Source organism: Pezoporus flaviventris, unplaced genomic scaffold (genome assembly GCF_033815535.1).
Source record: "Pezoporus flaviventris isolate CSIRO_AGI_PZ_B2104156 unplaced genomic scaffold, CSIRO_AGI_Pfla_v1 ptg000223l, whole genome shotgun sequence".
NCBI classification, from domain to species: domain Eukaryota; kingdom Metazoa; phylum Chordata; class Aves; order Psittaciformes; family Psittacidae; genus Pezoporus; species Pezoporus flaviventris.
Genome location: NW_026892771.1, coordinates 476,780 through 491,060, shown reverse-complemented (window position 1 = coordinate 491,060; position 14,281 = coordinate 476,780). Strand labels below are relative to the sequence as shown.

The 14,281-nt window shown below is 45.8% G+C and overlaps 1 protein-coding gene across 11 annotated transcripts in view; it reads left to right on the top strand.

Moving 5' to 3' along the window:
* The window catches only part of TANC2 (tetratricopeptide repeat, ankyrin repeat and coiled-coil containing 2), a 222,719-nt gene that overhangs the window by 138,790 nt on the left and 69,648 nt on the right, over positions 1-14,281 (top strand). For all 11 annotated transcript variants that reach the window (XM_061442258.1, XM_061442255.1, XM_061442252.1 and 8 more), the window contains one exon: positions 7,748-8,011. In XM_061442258.1, coding sequence (XP_061298242.1) covers positions 7,748-8,011 — 264 coding nt within the window. The remainder of the gene's footprint in view (positions 1-7,747; positions 8,012-14,281) is intronic.

Below are 14,281 nucleotides of genomic sequence, written 5' to 3'. Positions count from 1 at the left end.
CCAGGATTTTCTTTGGCTCTCACTATGTAAAAGCAGCCAACTGTTAATGTTCAAAATCTGCTACTGAAAAGAAAACTGGTCAAAGGATCATGTGCTGCTATGGGGGGAGCTTTGCACTTCATGGCCCACAGAAGTGGACTGTCAGGTTTTGCTGCTTGAATGCAGCAGAATATAAGCCAATCTCCAGCAATCTCAGCAAGCCTGCACAATAAACCCTCAAATGCTTCTTGCTGGTGTGTAAAGCTTGCCCAAGTGCTTGTGATGTTCACACAGCACTTGATGGCATTTAGTCTCCCAAGGGCATTAAAAGAGCGCCTGTTTTCTGTGTCGAATGTTCCTGGAGAAGCGCTGTCATTTACTGTGCTATGAAGTGGGGCCAGCCTTGTCCTTGATGCAAAGTCCTTTATAGTCTGCACTGGGTTCCCCACTTCATTGTTAGGGGGATCATCCTAAGCAGGGAAATTGGTGTGATGGCAAAGCAGGAAACAGAGATAAATCCTCTTGCACCAATGTAGACGTGTCTAATATTATGTGAACCGGTTGCTTTCACTTAGATTTGGTGGCTTTTTACAATGAAGAATGACATGTAAAGGACCCTCCATCCCCTTCTGGATGTCCCTGGCATGGAGCTATCTTCACGCTGTTTTTTTACTGTGACTCCTGAGCTTTTATCAGCTTTCTGCTTTCTACAGATTTCTGTGTTGGTGGGTTAAAAATAGGCTTGTGAATAAATTCATCTAGAGTGTGTGCTAAGCAGAATAGATGCTGCTGACAATAAAACAAGCTAGATCTGTTTGCAAGTTTAACTGCTTGGAGAAGGGAGCAAAGAACAGTTCCAAAGGTTCATCAGGGTAAATTTAACTCGGGTTAAATATTTTTGTGCTTTTCCAGCTGCAGCATTTGAATTCTGACATTCTCATCAGTATTATGAAACGCTCTGTTAATAATGAATAAGATTTGTAAGAATTACAGATCTTTTTCTTCAATCTAACCAGCTTCCATTTGGGCTCATTCCCCAAAGGAGGAGCTCCCTGGAAAATGTCTCATAGTGATGAATAACGAGCTTTTGTTCAGTAATGCATCTACATATTGCAGGTGACGGGGCTGATGGTTCAGGAGGTGAAAATGGGGGCTATTTATCAGGCATCACATCAGCTCTTGAGCAAAATCAGTGGGGTCACAGAATCCCAACAATATGAAATAGAAAACAGCACCTTCTCTGAATCTCAAGTCAATTCTTTCTCCATTGAAAGGATGCATTAAGCAGAAGTGAAACATGTGCATGCACATGTGATGTGATTTGTGGTTGATGCCATGCAGTCATGAAACAACAATTCTGCTTTCCCCCAGTTAAATGACAAGAGTTGGGTTTGACACCAAACTCCTTGCCTTAAGTACTGGATCATGGGGCAGCTACAGAAGAAAAAGGAGAAAAAAGAGTGTTTAAAGCTAAAGGAAGTGGCACAGAACAGGTATAATATGCAAACAGTGAAATCTGCTTTAGTTTATGCTCCAGCCCAGTAGATGGAAGTAAAATTGAGTGATAAAAAGAAAGAATAAACTGGAAAGACAGATCAGAAGATAACTAGAGGAAAAATCAGTGCTGTCAACTCCCGCAGGGTTATTTTGGATGCTGTGATAAGTGGCTTCTCTTTTGCGTTTTAGCTGTTGGTGGTGTGAGGTTAGATGGGACTCTCAGCTTTTATTTTAAGAGCAGCAAGATTTGAACCTTCATGGTTATGAAAAGCTTCACAATGATCCAAGCTTGCCCAAAAAGTTAATGCCAAGCATACAGATAACTTCCCTCCCATTGTGCCCACCCCCACACAGGCCTCCTTTCTGCTTTCTTGTTTAAACCTCAACATTTTAAAGCCAGGTTCAAGACTGTGGACTTGAAAAAATGAAGAAAAATTGGGAATTGTCCTTGCTGATGCTAAAGAAGGAATGTCTGTGAGACAGGCAAAAAGAAAGGGAAGTCCAAAATGGTAAAAGGCAGGCAGAGAGGGCACTGAATCAAGAAAGTGATGGAAGTTGATGTAGGGTTAAAGGGATGTGTGTGTGCATGTCTTCTGAAATGGTAACAGGCCAACTGTTAACATGCAGTGAGTGGTTCCTATAGCTGACTGTTGGGGTTTAACCTCAACCAGCAATTGAGCACTGAGCCCCTTGCTCACCCCAGTGGGATGGGGACAGTCATAGAATCCTGTCGTAGAATCCCAGCCTGGTTTGGGTTGGAAGGGACCTTAAAGCTCATCCAGTTCCAAGGGACACCTTCCACCAGAGCAGGTTGCTCCAAGCCCCTGTGTCCTGCCTGGCCTTGAACACTGCCTCACAGGGAAGAACTTCTGCCTCAGATCTCATCTCAGTCTCCCCTCTGGCAGCTTGAAACACGTTCATTGCCTTGTTTCTGCAAGTGATAAAGCGAAGCTTGCAGACTTCAGCTTTGCTGACCTGTTCTGTCTCACAGCAGTGTTTACAGCGAGTTTTCTCTGAGGATGGCAGTGCCTTGCTCTGCTGAAATGCTTCTTTGACGCAGGTTGCACATTCCTAGTCTGAGGAGCTCGCAGGTACGAGCCCTTTGAGGCATTCGGACCCTCCTTCATCTTGCTTGTCAGCGCTGCAGTGGGGAATTCAGGTTTGGAACAGGGCAAATACAGGGTCAGCATGATGCTGCCATCGAGGTATTTTTCATTAAGTTTTGAGACTTTCTGTGTGCATACCATAACTTAGAATGCCTCGAGGCAGAAATGGGTTTACCTGTTGAATCCTTTTGTTACTTTAATTAAGCAGTGATCTTTATTTTCCCCTTTCCCATTTGAGATCAGTGCTTGAAGAAGTTAAACCTGTGAAGAGCAGTGTGGGTTTTGACCCCGAGCAGGGCAAGACTTAAAGGTTCAGAGTTTTATTTCCCCTTTAAACTCACCGATGGTGTCCAGCAGAGAATGATGCTCTTCTCAACACACCGAGTGCTTGAGGCTGTCGGGACTTGCCTTGCACGTGACAGCCCGAAGCTGCTCCCTTCCCTTGGGAGAGCTCTGGGCTTATGCTTTGTGCCTGCCAAGTTGCTCTCCTTGGCAGCCAGGCTCCCTGGAGCGCTCTGGGGCGACACGGCTATATTTAGGTGTATCCTTCTGTGGATGAGTTTGGGAAAGCTTGTGTAGAGAAGGGTAAAGAATGTATCTCACTCCTTGCCAACTCGTCCATGTCAGCTAGGACATCTCCAGTGCGATAGGGCAGGTCATGGTGGAGTGTGTTACTGGAGGGGAACGACGTGAGCTGGCAGAGCGTGCAGGAGTGGGTTTAGTACCTCTTGGCTCTGCACCATGTGAAGCTCGCTCCTTTGCTGCAGGTACTTCTTTAAAGCAATAAATCTCCATTTCCTACTTAGGACATTATAAATCTTTACATAGAATTAATGTTACAGCTGTTGGTCTGCATAAAGCAGTAACTACAGAAAACTACTTTCTCCTGCAATTCCATATGAAAGGTGAACGTGAAGGGTGACGTTTTCAGGGCATGATCTCCGCCTCAAGGAGAATTGGATGGGATGGTAAAATTCCCTTTCTGTGTTTGATTCAAGACAAGTACAGCTGAAAGCCTCGTGCCCCAGGGCATAGCCAGCATGCAGCTAAATGAGAAATAGTGTTTGCTATCCTGTAAGTACATGAATCTCGGGGAGGTGTAGTACTGACTGCAGGGAAATGCAGGGGGTGTATGGGTGAGCTGCTGCACTGGTACAGGTGGGGAGCTCTTCCCTGTGAGGGTGCTGAGGCGCTGGCACAGGGAGCCCAAAGAAGCTGTGGCTGCCCCATCCCTGGCAGTGTTCAAGGCCAGGTTGGACACAGGGGCTTGGAGCAAGCTGCTGTAGTGGAAGGTGTCCCTGCCTGTGGCAGGGGTTGGAGCTGGAGCAGCTTTAAGGTCCTTTCCAACCTAAATCCTTCTGTGATTTAACCTCTTAATAGACAGCATGCTCTGAATTCGGGAAGGATAAACTGACGGCCTCAGATCCATCAAAGAGCAGGAATTTTTGCCTTGCTGTTTTCAAGCTAGCAATGGCAGGGATGCTGTGAGCCCAGGAGCAGGGTCTCTCCTTCTCCTGGGGCTGTGCCCCCCTTACCCTGCAACCCCCTGAATGTGTGCCCTGTAAGCTGAGATGTTACAGTGATGAAAACCTCAGATACCACTTAAGCTGAGTCCATGTGTGCTCCTGCAGCCCTTCTTTTGACACCATTTTAACAACATAACGTGTGAGTGGGGTCTGTTGGGATTTCTCACCATCAGGACCTCCTTTCCACAGGCCATCAGCTGGGTTAGCCAGAGTCACAGTTACGAATTACAGAGCAAAAAGATCTCAAAGTAGGAGCACAAAACACTTGTTTTGTGGTTTAGATGTTCAGTATAACTCCAGAGTTGTAATAGCTGAAAGAATCTTCACTTGAAGGTCAGTCTTTAATAGAACCTGATATTCTGATGCTCTCCTGTGTGCAAAGATGTGCCTGACAATAGGCATACAGGCAGCGATGTTGTCATGTTAGTTGGTAGCTGCTGTTCCTCATTTCAGTTGGCTTCTCTGCATCTGGATTAAGGCCCAGAATATTATTAACATGTAGATATGGTTTAGGTGCATTAATGAGGCAACAGGATCCTGGTGTGACTGCAGCAGGATCCATCCTCAGGGTCGGTCTCCATTCCCCATGCATCCCCCTGCAGAGATTATTGCTGAAAGCTCAGTTAATCCCCTGCAGGGCCAATGCACGATGGGGAGGTGTTCTCACACACCCAGACTGCGTGTCCTGGAATACCCTCTGCACTGCTGCAACGTTTAGGGTATGAATATGGCAGACTTGCAGAAATAATGGTATTTTTGCAGGTTTGCTTCTGGTTGTGTGTGTTCATGGGCTTCGTTCCACTGGGGACTGACGTGAAGTTCTGTCTACCCAAGCAATAGAGTGGAAAGGAATGGTGTAGAGTAGAACAGACTAGAGACCGGAATGGAGAATATGGAATATAGAATATGGAATAGAACAGAGCATTTTCAGTGGTAAGGGACCTACAACAATGCAGTCCAACTGCCCGACCGCTCCAGGCCTGACCAAATCTTTGCCCTTGCCTTGTATCTACCCTCTTCGCATTCCCAGCTCCCTACCCCCGTGTATCACCCTGCACCAGGCTTGGGAGGTGCAGGTAGTGTGAATTTCCTGACGTGAGCTGCTGGTTTCCTAACTCAGGACCCTGAAGCTGTGGTTTGTGAGCAGCTGTCCGGGTTGAGCTCTTGGGAAGCTTAGCTTCCCCCAGGAGACATGCTCAGCGTTGTTGGTTCGTGTTCCTGGCTCGTAGCGAACCTTCACGCTTTTGCCTTTTCAATGAAGTCAAATTTGGTTTGGGTTGAAATAGCTCATAGATGAGATTAAGCCCATGGAGCAATGGCTTCCAGCCCATGGAGCACCGCTTCTATCATCCAGGGCTGTTCTAAAGGTAAATTAAGCCACAGGGAACAATCCTAAATACCTGATTGACTGAAGAGTTTGCACATAAACCAGCTTTAGCATGAAACAGTGAAAACAAAGTTTAAAGTGAACACCAAGTGAGGATTAGAGAAGGGGCCAGCAGCAGTAGCTCCTTTTTCCTTTTCTGTTGCTTCATTTAGAGGAAACTCATGTTGACACAAAGTTATTTTGGTTTTCCTCAGTTTGATGTATGAGTTCAGCTGCTGATGTGTGTCTACAGAGATTAATTAGATCCTGGGAGAGGGGTTTGAAATGAATGGATTTTAATGGATCAATGGATTGATTTTTGTCTGTAAATAGATGTGTAGTGAGCCTGGCTCTGCCGACTCATTGAAATGGAGCTTTTCGACAAAACCATTCCAAAGCTCTTTCTCAATATTAAACCGTTTGAGGGAGCAGGAGGGATCTGTGAACATCTGTTCCTTGTTTTGGTCTGCTTTCCCTTTGCTAAAGTGTAAATGCATTTACCTGACAGCAAGCTTATGTTTCAATGCCAACAAACAAATACCAGTTCTTAGCAGTTGCATGTGTTGGGTTTAAGTTTCCAAATACGTTACAGACAACTAAATTTGGGGATGCTTAATGAGAGATGAAGACATTGATCCCACTGCAGAGAGAGGAAACCCAGTACTGAGAAATAAAACTACAAACAGGGGTGAAGGTTGGAGGTGCATGGCATTTGTTGGAACGGATAAAGAAGAGGCACAGTGAAAATTAAAGGTGTTAATTTTGGGTTTTAATGATGATTTTGTGAGGTTAGATGTAAGCATTTAATTCTGGTTCTTCTTATAATGGCATTCGTCATGTATAATTAAGCCACTTCAGTCCTTGGTCATTGAAGGTCATGGTTTTGCACTGAGAGTCCAGCAGTAGCTGCCATCACCTTCGTATTTGTCAGCTCTGTATGGGTATTCCTGAGGATTTACATCAGATGCTTAATGTTGGGCAATGAAATGATTCCTCTACTCAACATGTAAAGAGCTGGAATACGCACTTCTCTGCTTTACCCATTTGTACTTCAACTGCATCATCAACTACCAGGTGCTCCTGGCTTTTCTAGGCTGCTTACCTGTAAAGCTTGAGCCTGCAAGCATGTGAGTCTTCAGAGTAATTTCCTCTTTGTGTTCATCAATATAAAAATCAATGTGGTGCTGTTGGTTAATGAGGGAGCATCGCCCTTGGTTTAGGAATGGACTTTGGTGAAGGCCCCGAGGAAACATCACCAAATGGTTTGTGCTGCAGATGAGGAGTGGTGGGTCCAGGGACAAATGGCATAGAAATGAGCAGAGAATTTGGGCTGGAGAAGGTATTTACCACAACTCAGGGAAAATGATGGATTTCAGGGGGTTAAGTTGAATTTCAGGGGGTTGAATAGCAGTGGGGCGAGGCAAGGATATAGTGAGCTCTGGTTTGTGATCTCCCAGGTGGGGAGGAGGCAAGTTTGACACGCTTACATGAGCTGGGGTGGGCTTGGGATCTTCTCACAGTGACTGAATGGTTGGATTATGGTCTTGAAGGATTATGTAGGAGACTGTAAAGAGAAAGGAAGGTCAACAACCCAAAGGGAGTTACAGCCAGTGGATAACTGTCAGAACCGAGAATATAGCAGCAGAGATGTTAATTGTGTGGGTCAGTATTGTACTGTCGCTTCCCAATGTGAAAGTCAATACAGCAACAATCCTGATCTGTAAAATGAAATAATAGAAGGGAAGATGTGTGGATTCCAGTTAAAGCTTCATAAAAACCTGATGTAAATCAAATGGGATGTTGGGCTCAGTTTCTGAACCAAACTGATCCACAAGAGCTGGTTGTTCATGCGGGTCAGGTGGGAGCTCTCTGTGTTTGGTGTCAGACACTGCCAGGTTATAAACTGCTGCAGACACCTTTGTAAAGGTGGTAACTGATGCAAATTAAAAGAGATGAGGAGCGTGATAATGGTTTTTCCTTAACAATTCCTGCTTTTCTGGCATCGTGTCTTTGAAAACGCTGCCACACTTGATTTTTAATACTCTTTTGTAATTACAAATGGTTTCTAACAGTGGGAGCCAAAACGTTATAGTCTAAATGTTCTTTGAGAAGCGCTAAACAGGACTTGTATCAATAAATCCAGTTCCATAACCTTTGATTTATGTGAATGTGGAAAACCTGATGAACACGAGGTTTGGCTCTACTCAGCACAGAGCAGTGTGTGTGCAAACCGTTCTTTGTTACTCATTGTGTTTCTCGTTTTTTCCTTCAAGCTACTTTGACAAGCTACTCAGAAAATGTGGAACGCACTAAATATGGAGGGGAAAGCAGTAAAGAACTTGGATCTGGAGGAAACCTGAAACCTTGGCAGTCCCAGAAATCCAGCATGGATTCGTGCTTATACCGCGTGGACGAGAACATGACAGCCTCCACCTACAGCCTCAACAAAATCCCAGAGAGGAACCTGGAGACAGTCTTGTCCCAGTCAGTGCAGTCAATTCCTCTTTACCTGATGCCACGGCCAAATTCTGTAGCAGGTAAGAAATAAACCTTTTTCCCTTTGAGTAAAAGGCCTTTGTCATGTTCTCATTATCCAAAGAGAAATCTCCTTTCTGTAGTCATCCTTGTGAAGCGTGACAAGAATTGTCTTTCCATTTGACTTACTGCTTCTAAATGGAAAATTCCTGTGGGGAAAACTGGTTCTGATGAAGTTGAATGGTTCTTTCAGCAATTGGTTGCCCCTTTGTTAAAAACCTGTACAACTGTAAGATGATCGGAGAATATTTATCATTACAGTGCAAATAATGATGCTCTGACATATCTCACTGATCTCTTTTAACAACCTGTGAAGTTGGTAGCAGCAGGACAGAAGCAAGAGATAGGATTAAAAACATTCAAGCTTTACTGAAAAGATGCTTGCCTGTAATTATGCTCCTTTGCTTTCCTGCCCCATATTTTTTCCTTGCTGGATGACTTCTGTGGGGTTAAACATTCTCTTGGGGTGGTCTCTATGTCTGGACATACATAAGTACAGGCTTTGTCTTCTTATAGAGTCCCTGCAGGATTCTCCTGTGGTTGGCAGCAGGGATGTTGCTCCAGAAGGTCCAGACTGCACAGAGCCTGGGATAGTCTCTGTTAAAACAGCATCTCTTGGCAACGCAGGCTGCATTGCATAACTGGATTAGGTTTCCTTATTAATCCCACTTTGGATAGTCACAGGCCTAACAGCAGTGTAGGAATGAGATTTCATAGATGTTAAATTATGGGTATCCTAAGCATGGAGGTGCAACACCACGTGCTACTTAATTACATCCACAAACCTGTGATTTCAGAAGGGAAAGAGGGATAGGAATAAGGTGGGAAACCGCTTGCACAGCCTCGTTACTTTAGGTCCATCTCTTATAAATGACACCACATAAAACCTTCAGGATAGAAGCACAGAATCATAGAACAGTTTGGAACAAAACTCATTCAGTTCAACCCCCCTGCAGTGAGCAGGGACATCTTCAACTAGATTAGGGGTAAACCAAATAAAAGAGGGCATGTACTATAAGTTCAGGTACTCCTGTATTGGTTTAACTGACTGTGGAATTGTTGGCTGGATGGATGCATTTAGAGACAATTACTGTTTCAAGAGAAAACCATCTTTCCCTTCTCAGTGCTTTGTGGAGTTTTTGCTGCTTTTTTAGTAGTATGTCAGCAAACACAGCTCATGGCCCAGGATAAATCATTGTGGTAGTAACTATGGGCAAGAATACAAGATTTGGCTTAACCTTTGTTACCGAACGATCCCATGGTATCTCCTGTAAGTGTATGACACAATAAAGTTATGTTTTTAGGTTTAGATTGATATGTTTTTTTCTCCCAGACTGGTTAACCTCATTCTCCATGTACTTGAAAGATGGGAGAGGGAATCCGAGTGTAGTTTCATGTTTGACTTAAGCGTATCTGCAAAATGTGCCATTGCCCAAAGAGTTATCCTGTGCTCTCTGCCAGCTCCCCATCCTTGCACCAGCACTACACATGGAATAGCCATTTGATAACCCAGATGAGGGGACTGATCCCACAGAAAATGTGAAGATATGTTAACTTTGAGCCACAGGGTTATTAGTGTTAAGGCAAAGTGTAGCTGAGACCATGGCAGAAAACTGCCTTTCTTTTAGTGGTATGCAGTTGGATTTATGTACAGACAGTATATTCTTGGGAACCAAAGCATGGAGCACTTCCACCTTGTGGCTTCCCCCCTCTGCCCCTCAGTATTTTATTCTTCTTCTTCATTTTTAAGGTTCTCCTTGAATATCTTCTGACTGTTTTGTTCTGAAAGAACAAAACTGGTTTCTTCAATAGCAGCTTACAAACAGCAATCACTGCTGTGTAATGCAGCCCCTCACTCACCAAACAGCTTACAACTGGGTGCAGTTCACCCCACGTGTACTGATCTCATCTTGCGCTTCATTGTGTAATATTTCTTCAGAAACAGTTAATCATAAGAATGGTTTGGGTGGGAAAGGACCTTAAAGCTCATCCAGCTCCAACCCCTGCCACAGGCAGGCACACCTTCCACTGGAGCAGCTTGCTCCAAGCCCCTGTGTCCAACCTGGCCTTGAGCACTGCCAGGGATGGGGCAGCCACAGCTTCTCTGGGCACCCTGTGCCAGCGCCTCAGCACCCTCACAGGGAAGAGCTTCTGCCTTATCTCCAACCCAAACTTCCCCTATTTCAGTTTGAACCCATCACCCCTTGTCCTAACACTGCAGTCCCTGATGAAGAGTCCCTCTCCACCATCCTTGTAGCCCCCTTCAGACACTGGAAGCTGCTCTGAGGCCTCCACGCAGTTTCTCTTCTCCAGGCTGAACAGCCCCAGTGTTCTCAGCCTGTCCCCATACAGGAGGTGCTCCAGCCCCTGAGCATCCTAAATAAAAGAAAAAAAGCACTTAAAGTGTTTATAAGCACTTTTGGGGGGTAGACACTTCCTTTTAACAAAATAAACCACCAACTCTGCAGGCTTCTTTGCACTGTAAAAATGCAAAAGAGATGCTAGGTTTGGTAGAGCACATCTGGATAAATCACTGACGTTCAGGGGTCACTGTGTATGTGATGTTTGAAAGCCTGGTTGTGAAAGCAGAGAGAGCATGTCTTCCCCACTGGCTCAGTGGGAGCACGTTTGCTGAGCAATACCCAGTTCCTGTGTGGAATATGGACGTTATTAAGTAATTTTATGCTATTAAGTCAGAAGCAGCTTGAAGGGCACTGCTGTATGCCCGGGCAGTGAGCCTTGCAAAAGACACACATGGAAGAGAAGGAGGAACTGTGCTGCGGAAGGGTCAGAGCGAATTATCTCTATTGGAGTATCAGGAGAGCTTTAAGGTCTCTGGGTCACACGGAACTTATGGACAGCAAATTGCTCACAGCTTGGCTGCGAGGTGAAGCACTACTAATAAATGAGAAGGAAATTAAGCAGAATGTGAGCACGGCCTCTGTGCATTAATATTTGGTTTGAGGGGCAAGAACTTAAATGCAGGGACTGCAGCTGCTGGTTCTTTTCTCCTCATATCCCACATGAAAAGCTCTCCATTCCGTTTCAATTAGTGCCACCATAGTTCAGAGCCAGCCCCTCTTGAATCATTGCGGCAGCTCTGGCACCGAGGCCATTCCCCCTTCCCATTTCAGCTAAAACTGCAAGTCAGCTCTTGAAACTGGTTTCATGCCCCATTTGCAGAGCATCCTTATAGCCCAGACTGGCTCCATGTTGTCTTTTGGTATGGAAAAGGGATTTATGATCTCTGTAGGGAATCTTTGAAACAGATCTTTTTGAGTTAGCATTTCCCTTGCACTTCTTTTCCTCACAGATTGGTGGAGCTGAATATTCTTTCAGCATTTTTTTTAGTTATGTTTCTGTGGAATTCCAAAGTTTTTTTTTATAATCTCAAGATTTTATTACATTTTCTGGGTTGTGCTATTTCATAGGATCATAGAACGGTGTGTGTTAAAGGGAACTTAAAGTTCCTCCAGCTCCAGCCCCTGCCACAGGCAGGGACCTCTTCCCCTAGAGCATCTTGCTCCAAGCCCCTGTGTCCAACCTGGCCTTGAACACTGCCAGGGATGGGGCAGCCACAGCTTCTCTGGGCACCCTGTGCCAGCACCTCAGCACCCTCACAGGGAAGAGCTTCTGCCTAAGAGCTCATCTCAGTCTCCCCTCTGGCAGGTTCAAGCCATTCCCCTTGGCCTGTCCCTACATCCCTTGTCCCAAGCCCCTCTCCAGCTTTCCTGCAGCCCCTTCAGGCACTGGAGCTGCTCTCAGGTCTCCCCTTCAGGAGCCTTCTCTTCCCCAGGCTGCCCCAGCCCAGCTCTCTGAGCCTGGCTCCAGAGCAGAGCTGCTCTAGCCCTCACAGCAGCTCCATGGCCTCCTCTGGACTCACTTAGCAGGTCCACATGTCTATAAACCATGTGGTTTTGAGAGCATGGTGGGCAGTGGTTGTCTCTAGGAGCATCCTGTATCCCGGTATCTGGCAGCTTGTCCTCTAAAGGTGTTTCTGGCAGAGAGCTGAGTGTCTGGCAGACCTGCCTGCCTCTGCCTGCACCACACAAGGCAAAGGCACAGGCCAGCACTACAAAAAAGGTTCCGAAATGTGCCTTGAAAGTGTGACTGTCAGAAAAGTAAACACCTCTGTGTGTTAAGGTCAGAAAAGCCTCTGGTCAATGGCACTGTTTGAGCAGGTGATGAAAGAGATTGCAAGAAACTGAGCATAACAATGGGTTACTTACTGTGAGAATTCTTTCCTCATTTCCCATGGTTTCCGTTTTCACATTTGTTCCTCTTCCCATGGAGGAGCCTGGAAATGGTCACATTTATCAGGCAATAGCAGTGATCCCAACTGGAGCGACCAGCCTGCAAGGTGGGAAACCGGAACAAGACCTGTTGAGGACCACACGGGAGGAAGCAGAGCAGAAGCGTTTCAAGAATCCCTTGAACTCTGCCCAAGGGAAAGAGAATTGATGCAAAAATAGCACAGAGAGAAATGTGATTTAACACAAGGCACTGCAGCAGGGGGAAGGGAGGCTCTGCTTGATCAGGCGTAGAGCATGTGCCTGTCTGCAGAGCCCTGCAATAGGAGCTGCATGGTCATGAAACAGATACCTGCACCTTTTTCCTTTCTTTAATTCATTATGGGGTATGGTTCAACTCTGAATTAGATGCAGCTCTTCATAGGAATTATTCCAAGGAGAAAGATGAAGATGCTTTGGGTAAAACCCCCAAAACCTTGGCATTGCCCTCTTTGTGTTTGATCAAACCATATCAAGTTATCCGGATATCAAGATACCCACATACCTGGTCAAGATAGACCAGATACCCAGCCAAATATAAAGTCACTAAATCTGAAGCATATTTAATAATACAGCTCTAAGGAACCTGAATTTGGGGTACATGTATGATACCTTGTAATAACACAATCAATTGGAGAGAGGCTTTTGACAAGGGCCAGGTTGGAGGGGCTTGGAACAACCTGGTCTAATGAAAGGTGTCCCTGCCCATGGCAGGGGGTTGGAACTGGATGAGCTTTAAGGTCCCTTCCAAGCCAAACCAGTCTGGGATTCTATTCTATGATCCTTTGCCAATCTGATCCATGCATCAGCAATGACAAGCTGATTGACTCAAATATGAGCAGTGACCCCCCATTTCCCCCAGAAGACCCAGTCTGCAAAGTCCCTCCCTGGGCTGCCAGGTATCAGTTTTGGGTCAGGTAGATTTGTGCTTGTTGTTCAAATAGTACATGGAAATTGAATTATCTTCCGCTATTTGTTTTCCATTTCCTTTGGAGAATTGCATCTGTGGTATGCAGAGCTTATTTCTGAGGAGGTGCTCCTTTTCCATTGTGCTTTATCTGCAGTTTCTGCGTGCTACTCTGTAGGATGAGGTTCAGAACTGAGAGGAAGCTTTCAACAGTTTAATATGATACTTGCTAAGATAAATGGATCTTGCATAATTTTTGAAGAACTAAAGCATATTCTCAGGACAAATTACTTGTGAGCTCCTCTGGCCTTCGATCTCTTTAATTACTCCTCAGCTCTAAGTCACAAAGATAAATCTCAGGTCATCAGCCTGAGGAACGGCAGGACGGGTGCACTGCCAGTTGCAAAAATAACCCCTGGCAAAGTGTGCAATGGATCTGGCAGCTCCTGCTGACTGCAGTTCATCACGTCTTTGTTGTGGCTGAAGGGGATTATGATGATGAAGGTGGGAAGAGAGCCTGGATTTTGGCTGCTGAGGAATAACTCCTCATTTCTCCTAGGACCGACAGTAAATCAGGGCACTGGTCAGCAGCGCACATCCACCTCTGCAAAACTGCTGGGCTCTTAGAATCCCAGACTGGTTTGTGTTGGAAGGGGCCTTAAAGCTCCTCCAACTCCAACCCCTGCCATGGGCAGGGACCCCTTCCACTGGAGCAGCTTGCTCCAAGCCCCTGTGTCCAACCTGGCCTTGAACACTGCCAGGGATGGGGCAGCCACAGCTTCTCTGGGCACCCTGTGCCAGCACCTCAGCACCCTCACAGGGAAGAGCTTCTGCCTTGTCTCCAACCTGAACTTCCCCTGTTTCAGTTTGAACCCATCACCCCTTGTTCTGTTGCTCCAGTCCCTAATGAAGAGTCCCTCTCCACCATCCTTGTAGCCCCCTTCAGACACTGGAAGCTGCTCTGAGGTTTCCACTCAGCTTCTCTTCTCCAGGCTGAACAGCCCCAACTTTCTCTGCCTGTCTTTGTATCCCATACAAAGGTGCTCCAGTCCCTGATCATCCTCATGTTCCCTCTG